At 35.2% G+C, this 17,748-nt stretch overlaps 1 protein-coding gene across 1 annotated transcript in view; it reads left to right on the top strand.

Annotated features, from left to right (window-relative positions):
* Positions 1 to 16,475, top strand: part of Myct1 (MYC target 1) — a 30,532-nt gene extending 14,057 nt beyond the window's left edge. The window contains 2 exon segments of the mRNA XM_027939575.2: positions 14,004 to 14,515; positions 15,046 to 16,475. Of these exon segments, the coding sequence (XP_027795376.2) occupies positions 14,004 to 14,515 (512 nt within the window). The 3' untranslated portion in view covers positions 15,046 to 16,475.
* Positions 16,476 to 17,748: the final 1,273 nt, after the last annotated feature.

Here is a 17,748-nt window from a genome sequence, read left to right as displayed (position 1 = left end):
GATGTAATCCCATTTGTCTATTTTTGCTTCTGTTGCCTGTGCTTGTGATGTTACGTTAATATGTGTGTATATATATATATTATTGCATAGACCAATGTCAAGACTTTTTCCTGTGTTCTCTTCTAGAAGTTTCATGGTTTTGGGCTTTAAATTTAAATGTTTAATCCATTTTGAGTTCCTTTTTGTATGTGGTTTGAGTTAAGTCCTCCTTTTTCATGCTGCATGAAAAGGTATCTGGTTTTCCTGTTACCTTTCTTGAAGAGATTGTCCTTTCTCCATTGTGTGCTCTTGACATCATTGTTAAACATCAGTTGACCATAAATTCATGGGTCTATTCTGGGATATCTATTCTGTTCACTAGTCTATGTGTCTGTTTTTATTCTAGGAACATATTGTTCTGATTACTTTAGCTTTATAGTATATTTAGAAATCAAGTAATGAGATGTCTCCAATTTTGTTTCTCTTGCTCTTTCAAATATCCTTACACGATGTGCTATAGTTTGGATCTTAAATGTCCTCCAAAGGTTCATGCTGTAAAAGCTTAGTTTCCAGTCTGTGGTTCTGTTGGGAGGTGGTGGAACCTTTAAGAGGTGGGACCTAGTAAGAGGTCTTCAGGTCGTTAGTGGATAACCTTGAGGGAAATTTGGGGACCATGGTATCTTCTTTGTCTCTGCTCTCACTTCCTGGCCATGAAGTGAGCAGCTTTGCAATGCCAAGAACGCCTGCCATGCTGTGCTGCCCTCCACTCCCACCAGAGATCTAAAAGCAATGGGTCTTCCTGCTCATACACTGGAAGGTCCAAAACTGTGAACAAAACAAAACTTTCCTCTTGTTGACTTGGCTCAGGTACTTACTATAGTAATTAAAAGTTGAGCCAAGTTGACTTGGCTCAGTACTTACCTTAGTGATAAAAAGCTAACACACAATTGAAATAATTAGCAAAATGCCACAAAAATCCTGTTAATTGATTTCATTGAATCTGTAAATAAATTTAAGCAAGTTTGGCTTCTTAACAGTATTGAGTTTGACAATCCACAAAAATAATATATCTCTCCATTTATTGAGGTCTTGTTTAATTTCAGCAATATTTTGAAGGTTTTGATGCAGAGATCTTACCCATCCATTGTAAAAAAGAATTCCTAGGTGTTTTATGTTTAATGATGTTATTGCAACATTATAATTATATTTGCTAATTATGTATTATCATATAAAATATTTTTATATATTAGACTTTATTGCTTAATATAGTTTATAATGATATTTTAGAATGCTTAAGATGTTCTAAATAAAAAATAAAGCTAATAGATCTATTGATATTCTATACCAAGTTCTTTATAATAATACATATGTAAAATATATATAATTATAAACCCCATATGACAATATTTTTATTTTATTTTTTCTAAAAATAGCTATATATGTATACATCCATGTGTATATGTATTTATACATATATTAAAGATTAAGGGGAACGAGTTTTTTGAATACCCTGATTCTGTTCCTGACATTGCTAATTTCTTTGAAGAGCCATGTTTTTACCTCTTGTCATTTTCCCCAGCCCTAGTTGTCTCTGGCACACCAATTAGTGTGGGTGTGTTGATGGACTTGAGTTCTTGTTCCCCTGAAGAATGTCCACTTCACTGTTACTCCTAAGGGATATTATTGTGGAATACAGAATTCTACACAGAGCACTTTTTAACCACTTTAAAATATTGTTTCTTATTAGAGATGAGGAGTTATTCAAATAACTATCTCACTAATGTAATATGTTATTATCTTCAAAGATTTTTAAAATGTTTGATATTAAGATATTTGAGTAAGATGTGTACATGCTTGGTTATTCATATTTTTTCTGCCTGATATGACCAAAACTCTGGATCTGTAGATTGTTTCTGTCACAGTTTTTTGAAAAATTTCAGCCTTATTTTTTTGAATATTTTTCAGCTTTGTTCTCTTTTTCCCTGTTTCTGGGACCATAATTATATATGTGTCAAATATTTTATATTATTTTATAAATCATAGAGGTGCCATGGGGGATTATATATCTTATCGATAGCTCCTCATTCTCTCTCTCTCTCTCTCTCTCTCTCCTGCCTGCCATGAGATGAACAGCTCTCCTCTATTATGCCCCCCACCATGATGTTTTGTCTCATCTTGGGCCCAGAGTGATGAAGTCCCTGAGGGCTGAACCTCTGAAACCATGAGATCAAAATAAATCTTTTCTCCTCTAAGTTGTTCTTGGGAGGTATTTTGCTTATGGTGGTGCAAAGCTGACTAACACACTCAGTTTAATCTAATTTTCTTGCTTTTCTCTAGCTGAACTGTTTGTGATATGCCCTGTGTATGTGTGATTTAGGAGTCAGCAATAGATATGGGAAATATTTATCAACTAACATTTGGGGATCTTTTTCTCTGGCTTTTTTTCCCAGAATTTATTTCCCATTAATATTCTGTTAGCTCTGATTGATATGATCTCTGTCCTCTATTTCTCAAGATCGAAATAATGCAAGTTTTCAGTTTTGGTTCTACCTGCCTCACATAATTCAGCCTGAGTCTGTTCTCAGGTTAGAGGCTTTGGGAAATCAAAAACTTGCCCAGAGCTTATTGATTTTCTTCTCCCACATATCCATTCCTCTGTAACAGAGGCAAACATTTGGTCATTCTTCAGTGCTATTAGGTATAGCTCTTTTTTCTTACATTCAGTGTTCATAGTCATTTTACATGGAAGAGTCAGTTCACAAGTTACTTGGAATCCTATCTTTCTTGAATGTTTCTGTTGCTTGTGTCATCTGTTCCAAAGTCACTAAAGTTTCATTCTAATATTGGTCTGTCTCTTTCTCTTTCTCTCTCCTTCCATCTGGTCATTCCTACAGTAGATTATTAATTTTTTTTTCATGGAAATCACACTTTGTTTTGAAATTTTTCTCTTCGTATCTTTTAATTTTGCTTTTTTCCTAGATTCTGCTTTGTCATAATTGTCTACTGTTCTCTATTTATATTTATGTTCAATTTATTGGTCTTTTGTTAACTCCTTTATATGGATGTTTAAGACATTGATATTTTATGTTCTCAATGATATAATCCCTAAATTTATAAATTTTCTCTGAATGTGATTTTAGATGCATCTCAAATACTTTGGTATTTCACATTTAAAGTACAATACAAAAAACTTTTTTTGAATAGAGTACAATGCAGTTAATAATTTTCATTAGACATTTTTATATGATAATTTTCATAGATTCACAGTCTTTGCCCCAAATTTTCAACTTATTGCATATTTTTAACATACTGATTCATGGTTATTTTAATCTTTGTGTGTGGGAATTCTAATTTGTTTTTGAAGTACTAGGGATTGAACCCAGGGTCTCATACAAGCTAGGAATGCCCTCTACCACTGCAAGACATCCTTAGCCCCTCCAATATTTTGATAACTGGATATTTTCCCATTATCATATATATCTCTTGGTTTTTGTTCACTTATCCAAGCTTCTTGGAAAGCCTTTTAGTATATCATTTCCACCCCCCGCCCCGCCCCGGCCGGCAGCTAGTTAGGGGAAGTCATCTTAGTTTAATCTGGTACAAATGTGCCTTTCTTTGTTTGGTCTTCCTTCTTATCCTCCTCCTTCTTCTTTTCGTGGGTTTTGGACAGGATTAAGAGACATTAAATATATTTAAAATCTTTATTTTATAAAATTTTATTTAAACAAATATTATATTTGATACAAGTCATACACAGAAAGTGTTATGTGCCACCCTGTTCCTTCTGAATTTACTCACCACTGTGGCAATACTGTTTACTAATTATATTCAGAATGTTGCTGGCTATTGGTCAAAACTACTTTCAAATCCTCCAATGCCTTATTTATTTGTCTACCACTTCTACACAAAAGGGCATCCCAAATTTTATTTCTTTCATGAAATTTTTGCTAACCACTCCAAATACAAGTTCCCCCCTATCTTTTAAACATAATGATACATGGACCACAATACCTATGCACCAAGCTCATATGTGAGACAACGCAAGAACTTTCAGAAGTAATATAATTAGGTTGTGAAGTGTGACTTAATCAGTGTATTTATCCATTGATATGAATTAACTGGGTGGTAACTGTAGGAGTCAGCTACGGAGCATGGACTTAACTACTGAAACCATGAGCCAAACTTTTCCTCCTCTATGTTCTTGTCAGGTCTTTTGGTTACAACAATGAAAAATCTGACTAAACCCCATTTAATTAATTTTTTAAAAAGAGTTCACATTAATAAATCTAATTTCCATTAATGGCAAAATAAAAAAGAATATCAAGAATGCTAATTTTGCATAAGAGATAGGATCAGATGTACTTTCAGATAGAGTGGACACTTACTGTTTGTATAGACACAAATTACAAAACTTTATTTGTCTGGTATGTCTTATTAATGTTAGAGTTTGTTCCTTTTGCCTTTAGAGGATAATGTATAATAAGAAGATTACGTATAAATAAGAAACCTGAAATTCACCACATGAAGAGCTATGGAAGGGTTTTAAGGAGCACATCATAACTAGTGCAAGGCTGTAAATCAGGAGCACATATGCTGTGTTTAAGAACCAGCAAGGGGGGAGAGTGGGATGAAGCTGAGTGACCCAGAGGTAGAGTGGACGAGATGAGCTCTGACCACCAGGGGTCTATCAAATAGGGACTAGGAGGCCAGATTTAGGAGTTTGCTTTTGCCGTGGGAGAAGTGGAGGTGATAGAACAAAAGAGTGATATGATTTGACTCACGTTTTGAAGAGTTCACTCTCTTTACTGTTTGAGAAAGGACTATAGCTGGAGTGTGGGAGAGGCACCAAGGACAGACACAGAACACCAGCATTACAATAGTCCAGGTGCACATGGTGGTCACTTGCTCCAGAGAAGGAGCAATGTAGACGGAGGATAGTGAGCTCTGGGCTTTTCATAAAAATAGATCAAATAAGATTTTCCAGTAGAAGAGGTAAACAAAAAATTTGTATTCTTTGACAATTTAACTTATAGTTAATCAAACTTATGTGCCCTAAATGGTATTCTTCTTAAAAATATCCTTTCACCAAAGTCTCCCTGTTGTTTGAACCATCCCCCTATACACTTTTAGGCTACTATAAGCTTCATGGCACTTTCGTCAAAGGTGAGATTATGAGTCTAATAACTGCAAAGGGTTTTGAATGTTTTAGTCAATGTTCTATTGTCTCTGATAAGCCACTTTCAGATGTTGGAATGATTCAACTCTAGGCCACTAGGTGGTGGCCTCCACTAACTTTGAATACCAATGGATGGACTCTGAAGTATTCACTATAGACACTGAAAACCCATGATCAATTTTAGAGTCTTAGAATTGAAAGGCACTATAGTAGCTGTTATTAGACCAAGAAGGGAAAATGACTTTAGTTATGCAACTATTACTAGGCATGGCTAGAATTCACTGAGATTTTTTACATGCCAGAGAGTTACCGTTTGTATAGACACAAAGCTTTATTTATCTGGTATGTCTTATTAATGTTAGAATTTGTTCCTTTTGCCTTCAGAGGAGCAAAGTTACATAGGTAATAAGACCAAAGTTAAGTGTTTGGTCTCGTTAGTAACATTAGCTTGAAATTATAAGAAATAACATTATGACTCCTTTTTCTTTCCCTGAAGTTATTGAGAATTAAGGCACATAGTTTTCAAAGAAGCAGCATCTTTGCCAATAACTTTATTTGGGGAGTTACAGTTTATTTTATATTAGGATTTTAGAAAAGCTCCTAAGGTCAACAGCCTGTCAGATGGATTTATGTATATGAAAGAGTTGAAGTTGTATGACCAGTGGATACATCTTCCACAATATGTTTTCTGAATTCCACAGTATAGGTGGGTCAGAAAAAAATCATTAACTACAGTTAGATGAAAAGAATTCCATGGAACAGGCTATACTTCAATTATGATTTTTGACCTTTCTTTCTCTGCATTTTTAAACTTATTTTTGCAGTTTGGACTTAATGGAGTTTAAGAAGATAAATAAGCTTCTTGCTTATCTTAAGTAGTCTTCAAATTCTTATGTCAACATTCTCATTTATAACTGTTTAAAAAATTCTGCATGCAGAGCAAGGGTATGAGACTCACTTTACAGGTTAGGAAGTAAAGTTCATGGTGTTCTTGGAGTTTGCTTTTGCTCTGGGAGAAGTCCATTCGACAATTATTAAGCAAACCCATATACCAAAGGCAAATGTTTTCCTATCTCATTATTATGGCTTCTGTAGCTTCATCTTATTTTATATTCATTCAAATTTTAATTGCTTATTATAGATATGCATATATCATTCCCATGGCTCTTATGTATATTTTAAGTTTATATAATCCTTCCAGATATCAATGTAACCCTGTATTCAATGGTATTTTTAGTCATTTCCCCACCTTTTGAGCAATTTTCAAATTGCTCTCCTAGAAATATAACTCTAGTTTTAGTGTCAACAAAAATTATCCTTTTTACTCATAAAACTGAAATACATCTTAAGAAGCCTGGAGTGATCCAATATGGTCTTTAGTGATTTGTCCTTTGGAGTTTGGATATTACCATAGTTTTACTATATCAGAAAAATAATATATTTTGGAAAAATTTAATTTACATATAAATTTATTTCTCAATGTATTTTTGTTGTCTTTGCTAATTTTCTCAATTACTTTAATACTTAAAAAATTATTTTCTCTTAATTTACACTTCAAAAGTTTCTAATTTTTTTTTACCTGAAACTGACACTTGCTATAATTCCATTATTAATAATATTTATATCATGAATATTCTATTTGTTAGGAGACTATAGTTGAGAGTCACAAGGGTATACAAGGAGACTGTATACATGAGTTACTGTAACCTTTAAATGCTGCTGTTGGGAATCTGAGTCTGTTTTCTCCTTTCATTTTCTAGTTTAATTTTGTTTTGCTAAAATAAAGCTAATCTCTCTCTTTAATTTCATCTATTGTATTTCCTGCAATCCTGAAATATTTGGAATCTTCAGTCAGACCCTATGTAGACCTTAAGAAGATCTAATATACAACACCAAGGGCATATACTTTGTGAATTTGAGTCTTTGTCTTCTCAGTTTACACAACACATGAGTGTAAATAATTGTCCTCTGACCAGTGAATGATGTTAATTAATTATTAAAATAAATAAGATGTTAATTCTACCACATAAGCTCTAGCTTTTGTTTCAATGCTTATACGATGAGGAGAATGGGCCAAGAAGTTTTGAAGAGTCTCTTACCTAAAATCCCATTTCTGTGAGTCCATATCTGAAGGTGATGATATTTAAAATCCTCCACTGGAGGCTACTGATTCAGAAAGACAGATCTGTAGAGCATGCAGTGTGTCTTGATCGTCATTTTCCCAAGAATTCATGTTCATAGAAGGCTCCCAGAGACTCTGGCACACCAAATTGTTACAATCTTCAGGCATTTTATGTTCTTCATTTTCGTTTTAGATTAATGTTTTTAATCTTATACTTTAAAAATAAGCAATTTAGCTATTAGTACCTTGGACTCACAGCCTCACTTGACCCCTTCATCAATTATTTGACTATGGATTTGTTAATTATATCTCTCAATAGTCTCACCTAGTAATTAAATGGGAATAACGGTAGTGTTTCCCTTATGGGGGGCTTGAGCATTAGGTGATACAATACACTTAAAACAGCCTGCTAAGCTGTGAGTAGTTATTTCACAGAGTAGATATGAAGATTAAGTTTGAAATTAGAGATTGTGCTATTTAACAAGGTAATTAATTAAAAGTAAACATTACATTTTATAAATCATATTCCTTCAAACATCAATTTTTTAAAATCAATGTTGCAGTGAAGCCTTTGTAGGTGTGGAATACTGAGACTGAAGCTTTTGTAGGTGTGGGATACTGAGACTTCACACTTAGGGGGAGCTCCTGGTTTGCCTGCTAGGCTCTCTACCTAATTTGTTACTTTCCCATTCAAATGCAAAACATGCAAAGGGACCACAGGACTCCCCATTCATTCATTCCTTATGGGAAGACCACAGAATTTCTGAGGAATTTTGTTCATATTCTTTAATTAAAATATGTCTTGTGATAATTAACTGACAGATTCTTTGGGGTATAAACTTTTCTGTGAATAAATAGACTCTTCTAGGGACAATTAATCACTTAATGGCATCAAGTAACAAATTAGTCAACTTCCTCTCACAAAAATAAAGATTACCAGAAACTCTGAAAAAAAAAAAAGGTAAAGCTAGTTACTTTTTAACTAAAGCAACATATGCAGTAAAACACCTGTACTCATGTAGTTATTCATAAGGAAAATAAAGGACTTGGTCATATGAAATACTTGAGCAGTTCTTGGTTTTTATTTAGTTCTTTTCTAGATCATTCCGTTAAGTTTGATGAGGACATTTTTCAGTGAAATACAGAATTTGTCATGACCACAAGTGGCAAAAAAAAAAAAAAGGAAATCTAGTATTAGTTATTACAAACAAAATTTTGAGTAAACTCTTTCCTCATAAACTATTATTATATAAAATGATAATACATCCAAAACATCATGGAGTGAGAAATGCTTAAAGCATTTCCAAAATATTCTGATGTAATCTGTTTATTAAATTACTACTTAAAAATGATAATTTAGATATTTTAAGAGCAAAAGCCCCTAAGTCTCAGTTCACCACCACTCCCAAATGTCTTATTTCTAGTATATGAGATAGTACGATGCTTCAGAATAATTTTTTGTTTTGAGTTTTTTCATGAAATATTTATTTCTATGCCATATTTATTTTAATCTCTTATTCTCCACTTTATACTTTCATATTTTTTCTTAATATAGTTCACAAATAATCTTTTGCATCATCTCTTAAATTAATTTTTTTTGTATGTGTGTGTGTGTGTGTGTGTGGTTCTGGGACTGAACCCAGGGCATTGTGCATGCAAGCTATATTCTGAGCCCTTAAATTGATTTTTAACTGATACATAAAAGCATGAAAATTGTACATATTAATGGAGACATATAAATGGAGCATTGTGTGATGATTCTATACATGTGTACATGATATAATGCTCTAATCAGATTAAACATATGTGTTCCTTCAAAAATTTATTTTTTCAATATGGTAAAAACTTTTAAAATCCTTTCTTCCGATTTTTTGAGTTGTATGGTGCATAATCAGAGCTCCTTACTCTTGTCTAACTGTAACTTAGATTCATTTATCAACCTCTCCCCAGCCCACGTTCCCCTCTGGCATAATTTTTACTTTCTCTTGACTTTGGATCTCTTAAAGGAAATGCTCATTCATATCCTGCATTGTCTTTTTTAATTCATGTAACTGTTTATTTGTATTCTTTTGGATTTCATTGAGCTTTATAAAATCATTCTTTTGAATATATTTTATCTCCTTTGATATCTTTAGAATCTGTTACTATGCAATTATTAACTTTAGGGGTGTCATATTACCTTCTTCTGAAATTGTGTCTTAGTGTATTGATTTTTGTGTAGTGTTTGCCCTTGACTCCAGTTGGATTTCATAGTGTAGTCTCCCTGTGGCTTTCTCAGCTTGATTAGGGGATTTTGACACAATGTGTACCATGTAGGGGACTGAGGGACCTGTTTCCTCTGTAAGTCAAGCAAGAGTCAGGTCCCTCTAGCCTCCAATGGTTCAGGCAGATGTGGTGTAGACAGAAGAAGTAGAGGGGTGCACCCTATGTGGTTGCTCTTACAACGGGAGTGGAAGCCCCTATTAGTTAATGGGGGCTGTTTTAGTCAGTGTTGTGTCGTTGTAATGCAAAGGAAAAGTTTATTTTGGCTCACAGTTTCAGAGGTTCATTCTATAGTTGGCCAACTCTGTAGCCCTGGACTGGAGCTTCAGGTGAGGCAGACTATCATGGAAGAAGATATGGCAGAAGAAAGCAGCTCAGGACATAGCAGCTAGGAAGCAGAGAGAATTCCACTTACCAGAAACAAATATAAACCCCAGTCATGCTCCCAGTGACCTACTTTCTCCAGCCACACTCTGACTCCCAGTTAATTCATTCAAGTGGATTAATCCACTAATTGGGTTACAACTCTCATAATCACTTCACCTCTGAACATTTTTGCATTGTCACACACATGAGCTTTTAGGGAACACCACATATTCAAACCATAATGGGAGGGGGGTGGTTCTTCATGTACTGTTGATATTGGTTCTGTTACTTGAAAGTCATTCCAGTACTGACTTTTCCAATTGTTGTGAAGGGTCTGAAGCATTTATTCTGTTTATACTTTTGTACAGAACTCTGTGTTTCTCTGAGAGACGCAGGAGTTGGGGTAGCCTACCCTCACCTCCACCCCATCTCTTTGGCACTCATTTAAAGTCTTGTCATAATTGTATGATCTGATGGGGTGTGTGACAAATTTGAGATCCTTGACAGGTGTGGTGTCCACCACACTTGTGTTATTTCTCCTGCTATTGCAGTGTCTAGAGTGGGCTGTCAGATTCCCCCAGCTGGGCTGCATTGGCTAAGGGTTTTGTTCCTCCTTTTCTTTAAGTTAACATATTATCCAAGGTTTGAGTGGGACTAGGTCATGGGTGGAGCAGGGCTGGGAGTGTATTCTTGGTAGGGAACTTGCCCAATGTGGCCAAAGTCTCGGGCTTGATCATCAGTGCTATGAAGAAAAAGAAAACCCAAAAACTCAATAAAATAAAACACTACCAATAACCACTACACTCAAAAATAGAGGAAAAATAATGTAAACTAGAGTCAAAAGTTATAAAACAATAGAAATAGAATTCTTAGGATGGAAAAAAGAAAAATATAATTTAAATTCTAAAAAGGAGGGGAAAAAAAAGCACGTGAAAAGTTTTTAAAAGTCAATAGATGTGGAAAAAGGGAAGAAAAATGAAACAACTTCCTGTGGCTCTTTTCCAGTATTCTTTTTGTGGTAACTTGAAGTTTTGATGTTCATCTTCTAAATAGGCTGAAGGCATAAACCATATTCATGATTTTATTTGTTCAGTTTGTTGTTTTCTCCTTTTTTAAATTTTTTGTTAAGAAATGTTGGAAAATGGGATTTTCATGGCTGTCATTGTCTTGGCAATGCAGAATTCCTAAAATTTCTTTTTAAGAAGAATTTTAGTTTTCAAATATTTGCTCACCGATAGCTAAATTAGGAATCATACTGTGCTACCAACAAGGCCAGCTTTAATGTGGACTACATCTATTTGCTTTTTTTTTTTTTTTTTCTACTTTCTGTGCCACCCTTTTTTTTTTTTCTTTTCTTGGTGCCAAGGATCTAACCAAGGGGCCTTGGGCACTCCCAACCTCCATTTGCTTTCTTTGGATGTCACCTACCTCCACAAAACCTGTCTGAGGACATTGTACCCTAAGGCTATATCAACATTATTTTTATGAGAAAGATTTTAGAATAACAGTTCTAGGCCTAGCAAATCTGTCTTAAATCATCTTGTAATTCAGAAATTATCATGTTATTTTTGGAAAACATATCATTTAGATTTGGTATAAATCATTGGTTTACAGGGTTTTGATTATAATTGTTTTTGAGGATAATTGCCAGAAAAGATACCACAAAGGATCCTTTCCACAGGATATAGATGTGGCAGCATATGGTAGAAGGTCACTAAAATTAGGCAGAGTGATTATGCTTATGCATTTGTTAAGATCAACTTGTTATTTCTGTCTTACAGATTTTCTATACATTAACATAGGTTACAAGAATAATCTGAAAAAAAAAAAAAAACTTTGGCAATCATAAAATCTAACTCCATCATTTAAAAAAATACTGAAATTATGGAGTCCAAACAAAGTCCCCTACAAATCTCATAATGGGGAAAGATCTGCATTTAGAATCTTTTATCAGTGAGCTCTTGCTCTCTATAATGCCCCCCAAATCATGGTGATCTAAAGCAATGATCATCTACTTGCTCATAATTCCATGGGCTGATGATTTGGGATGAGGTCAGCCTGATGGATTTTCTGCTGATTTTCAACCTTAGTTGGTGAGTTCACTAGCAACTGACCTCTCTAGAATTATCCCTTTCACTTGTCAAAGATAGCAGGCTCTTGACCAGAGCAATACAGGGAACCAGGCCATGTTTTTCTGTCACCACCACTGGCCTTATCCACATGCCCACAATGAGAGAATTCCCAAGCACAGCAAGGGTAGAAAATGAAAGTCTACTGCAGCTTAGGCTTGAACTTGCAAGGTTTGGATTCCATTGCATTCTCTTGGTCAAATTGAGTCCTGTACCCAGCCTGGATCCAAAGAATAGAAAAATAAATTATATTTTATTGGAAAAACAGAATACTACAGGGATACAGACACATCAATGTGTATAGCAGCACAATTCACAGTAGCTAAATTGTGGAACCAAACCAGATGCCCTTCAGCAGATGAATGGATAGGGAAATTTTGATATATATATACACAATGGAACATTATTCCGCATTAAAAGAGAATGAAATCATGGCATTTGCAGGTAAATGGATGGAGTTGGGGAATATAATGCTAAGTGAAGTCAGCCAATCCCAAAAATCCAAAGGCAGAATATTTTCTTTGATATGAGGATGCTGACTCATAATGGCGATGGGGCGGGGCATGGGAGGAATGGAAGAATTTTAGATAGGGCAAAGGGGAGGGAAGGGGTAGGGACCAAACCTTCAAAATTCTTACTAGAGGGTAAGAATGATGGTGGAATGAGTTAGACATCATTATCCTGAATACACGTATGAAGACACAAAGGTGTGAAAATACTTTGTGTGCAATAGGTGACTTGAAAAATTATGCTCTATATGTGTAATATAAAATGAATTATGGCATTCTGCCATCGTGTATAGCCAATTAAAACAAATAATTTAAAAAGTTGTATCCAGATATAAAGAAAATCATATGGGAAAGCACAGTGGTTTAGAGGAAAAGGCAAGCTTGGGGACAGGGAGAAAACCAGCACCGCTTGTGAACTATGTCAAGAGAGTGGAGAGTGGAAAATACGGTCATTAGTGAGGCTGGAGGGGTCTTTAGCAGGAGGGGTTTTTTCCAGTTAAAGTAGGGATAAGATATTGAGTTTTATTCAATAAGATTTTATGTAGCTTGTACAAGGCCCAGAGTTCCATCCCTCCCTTTCTCCACCCCTCCCTTTCTCCACCCCCTCCCACACACACACAATGCTTTTAGTTTGAAAGAAGCAGTAAGATATCATTTCTATCTGGGAAAGGGATAGACTTCTTCTTCTTCTTCTTTTTTTTTTTTTTTTTTAATTTTCTGTTTTTTTCCAGGATAGGGGGAAAAAAAAAAAAAGCAAGTTCTATGAATTGGAGGATACAGTTAAGTGTCTACGTGAAAGAGACTGAATGGGACTGTATGGACATTCAGGGGACAGGAATTCCATTATCACAATCAGGACTTGATAGCAGCATGAGCTGGAGCCCAGGTGCTGCATAGTCATGGCATCGTGGAGTCAGAGACCCATGAGATGGTCTTGAAGTTCAGGAAATAAGGCATCAATCAGTCAGCTCTCTAGATGGTTCTGTGCCAGTACTTCCTGTCTCAGAATGAGCACAGGAAGTGAGGCATCATGAGAAGGCTAGTGGGAGAAATTAGTGTGATTGACAGCAGACGGAGGAAAAGGCAAAGTGACCAGGAAATTCTTTATCAGTTTGGCACCTAGGTTGCAATTGTCAATCAAAAGGAAATTATCTTTGAATAACATTCGCAACTAACTGATGAGCTAAAGGATGGCCTTGGTGAAACTATTTTTAGTCATAAATATGACAAATGGCATAAGCAACCCGGAACGCTGCAGCTAATGGTGTCATTTGTATCTTTCTGTTGGAATGAATGGAAGCATGGGCTCGAATTTGTGCCCATCCATGTAGCACCATTTCTCTTATCCAAAGTAGGCTTAAATTAATCGTTTCCCATGAATTTACAGTTTACACTCTGTCCTGTGTTTTTAATGGAATACTTATTTAAAAATCAATTCAGCTGTTTATTCTTTGTTTCAGAGGACCTTCTAATGTCCTTCACGGTATCCATGGCGATCGGGCTGGTAATTGGAGGATTTATTTGGGCATTGTTGGTTTGTCTGTCTCGAAGAAGAGCCAGCGCTCCCATCTCACAGTGGAGTTCAAGCCGGCGATCCAGGTCCTCGCACACCCAGAGCCTCAACAGAACTGGGTTTTACCGCCACAGCGGCTGTGAGCGCAGAAGCAACCTCAGCCTGGCCAGCCTCACTTTCCAGAGACAAGCGTCCCTGGAGCTAGCAAATTCCTTCCCGAGAAAATCGAGTTTCAGAGCTTCCACTTTCCATCCGTTTCTGCAGTGTCCACCGCTTCCTGTACAAACTGAGAGTCAGTTGATGACCCTGCCTTCTTCCAGCACATCCGCCTCTGTCAACGCCTCCCAGCCTCTGAGCCGGCCGGACTTCCACTGGTCCAGCGACAGCCTCCGGGTGGGCTTCTCAATCCCGCCACCACCTGCCTATGATTCCATCATTAAGGCATTTCCAGATTCCTGAGTAGGACGCTTTCTTTCTTTTTGTTTTTCCTTTATTCCCCCCCCCCCCCCCCACTTTATTGAAAGGAAATAACAAATAGGCAAAACAGTATTTTGAAGGTTTGGTCCAAATGACAGATGAGTTTCCAGTGAATTTTGAATACGCTCACACAGGCTGGGTATTACAATGTAAAACACATCTTCTTTGAACACATTTTTTTTCCACTTATATCTGGCAAACATAATAATAATAAAATTAGCATTTTCCCCAATAGCTATATATTTATATACTTTGCATTCTATGTGAGGCATATTCATTATAGTGATTCTAATCTGTGAATCCGTTATGATGCAGTACATGCTTTAGATTAAAATAAAATTTCAGCTATGTGCAGTTTATAATCTTCATTTACTTTCCCATAGGACTGTACAGAAAAAAAAAAAGTCACCGTTTTAAAAAATCTTCTAGCCTAAGGAATTTTAGTTTTACTTCCTTTAGTAATTGAACCATAAAGTATTTTACAATCTTGGATTTTTTATGGATTTACACAGGCACAGAATGGCAGAACATTGGAGACTCTGAAGTTCCTTGATTCCATTCGTTTATAAGTGAGAGAAGCAAACAAAGAAAGCCGACCTCTGTTGCTGTGGCCAGATGCTCCAATTTTCACACGCGTTTTTCCAAGATGGACTCTTATGGTGCTTATCTCCTCAATCATTATCATATTATTGAAGCAGAAATCCTTGAATTTTCTAGTGTGAGGATTTAACTTCCTCACCCCTGAAGTGATGTTGTTAGAAAAGGAAAAGCACACATTCAATTAATTTGACCTAAAAGCAAACTGGTTTTGGCATTGAGCTCACATTTATCTTAAGGGATTAATTTTCTTTCTTAAACTTGGTTCTAGCAACTGGAAAAGCACTTTATCTAGGGATCTTCTCTTGTAACTTTGCAGACAAATAAGGATGAGTAACTGGGGAGACAATCTCTTATCAAAAGAGAAGCTTCAATCATGGAAAATTCTTCTTCCTGGATTGGTTCTCAGCCATTAGGAATCATCTCCTGTCTGTTTCTCTATGAATTTCAACCCAAGTTTCTCTGAAGAGTCTTTGTGGAATGGTTAAACCATGCCATGTGGTTGCTGGTGCAGACAGCTATTTAAGAGGACCCTGTCTGCAGGTGTTCACCTGTGTCCAAGAGGGGACATCCTTAAACGTGGGCACCAGAGAGAATCTGTGGCCCCATGTCAGGGGCTGCCTTTTGAATTTAATAACAGAAATCACTGGAGTATCATTCAAAAGCTTGTGGTTCATTTCTGAATAAGAAAGTATTTAGTGTATGTTGCTCTTTGTTTCTCTAAACATCGGGATTTTTAGTGAAGAAAATATACTCTCATTTTAGCTTCTGCAGCACAGTGGTCACAGCTAATAGTGTCTAAACATATTTTATATAATAAAACATTCCATATAGCATTCATATAATTTTTATTATTCATTGTTCCTCAAGGGAAATTTTTCTCCCTAATGTCTATAGAAAGGTGCTCTCTAATTAAATATGCACACAAGGAAAGAAAGAAGGAAAGGGGAAAGATGGAAGGAAGAAAGCAAAACAAAACCAACAACAAAACCACAGGATATTCAATTCTTGTAAATTATTTTTTTTAAATAAGAAAATTTAGAAGTTGTGATAGCCAAGTAAGATTTCAAGAGAGCTTCAATCTTAATAACAAGGCTATTTTAACTTTCAAGTCATTCTTAATGTTTAACAGGAAAAGAAGCAAAGTATATTTTTTTCCTAGAATTTTTGTGGGGAGTAAAATATCTGCTTTATAGCTCTCAAATGAGGGAAACAACAGCAGAAATTCTTTGGTATATATAACTAAGGCTGTTCCCCAACCTTAGTTATAAAATAATCAAAATGAGAATCTTACAAATATTGTGCACTGTATAAAATGTGAAATTAAAGCAAAAATTGGAGATTTTTTAGTTGTACTTTTTACTTGAAATGTTTTGTTGATTATGAAATAAAATTAAGTTTATTTCAATTTTGATTCACATTTTATTAATAAAAACACTTCTATAAAGTGAGAGTAAGGAAATTATATAATTATGATAGGAGTCAGAAAGCCCTTTAGATAAAGAAACATTATACTACGTTTTTGGACTTGTTAAAATGATTGAATAAAAAGTCTGCTAGGGTATTCTTTATAAGTGAGCAGACTGAGACACAATACCTTTTATATAAAAATGTGTAACAGAAAAAGGGTGACAACAAATAAATTTAACATTATTTCATAAGTTAATGCAGAGAGAATTCATCAGTTTGTTCCAGAATTATTTGATGTATGTTTAGCAAAACAATAAAATAGTAAAAGGAAACATTTTAAGGTCAAAGGGATTGGATGAATTACAAGGGAAAAGATTAATAGCTTTTTTAAATAATTATAATATTTTTAATAAATAAAAGATTAATTTGATACACAGGTTTCAGATTAAAAATTCTGAAATCTATGTGTCAAAAGATTTATTTGTCAAAGTTAAGAAGAAGAAAGGAAAAGACTCTTACTGTAATTGTGGACAACAAATAGCCAATATCATTAAAGGATCAGAACAGATAATTTGCCAGAAAGAAATTTTAATTGATTAACAAGTGTTTGCTAAAATATACAGTGTTCCTCCTGAGACGGTATCCATGTACATTTAAACAATATTCTAGCTTTTCTTGTTGATCACATTATCTAATTACAAAGGAATGAATTCCTCACTGTTGGCACAGGTTTCTGGGGGAAAGATACATTGGGACTGCCCTTTGGAAGACAGTTTGAAAAGAAGGATCAACAGCCTTGCCCTGGCCAGACCATAAAGTCTCAACCTGCCTACCTGGTGTGAAAGTAGCAGTGGATTTTTAGGGAGAACAATCCTGCTATACTGGCCATGTGTGACTGAGCCAGAGCAATCCATAACAGAGGGTAAGCAACCGAGCAAATTAAATCTGCCCTGCTTAGGGGTGAGAAGTTAGGATGAAAGGAGAGAGTGGGAGAATTGCCACCATGAGGGACTTTCAAGAGAAAGAAGATATTAGAAAAGCAGAGACTTGCGTAAGACGCCTGAAGTATCCTTTTAACAAACTCCCCTTACTTAAGACATATATATATATATATATATATATATATATATATATATATATCTCACTATATTTCATATGTTCCCATGATACATATATGTATATATATACATATATATATGTGTGTATAT

Source organism: Marmota flaviventris, chromosome 6 (genome assembly GCF_047511675.1).
Source record: "Marmota flaviventris isolate mMarFla1 chromosome 6, mMarFla1.hap1, whole genome shotgun sequence".
NCBI classification, from domain to species: domain Eukaryota; kingdom Metazoa; phylum Chordata; class Mammalia; order Rodentia; family Sciuridae; genus Marmota; species Marmota flaviventris.
The sequence above is the reverse complement of the archived record's forward strand: the minus strand, read 5'-3'. Positions and strand labels throughout refer to the sequence as shown.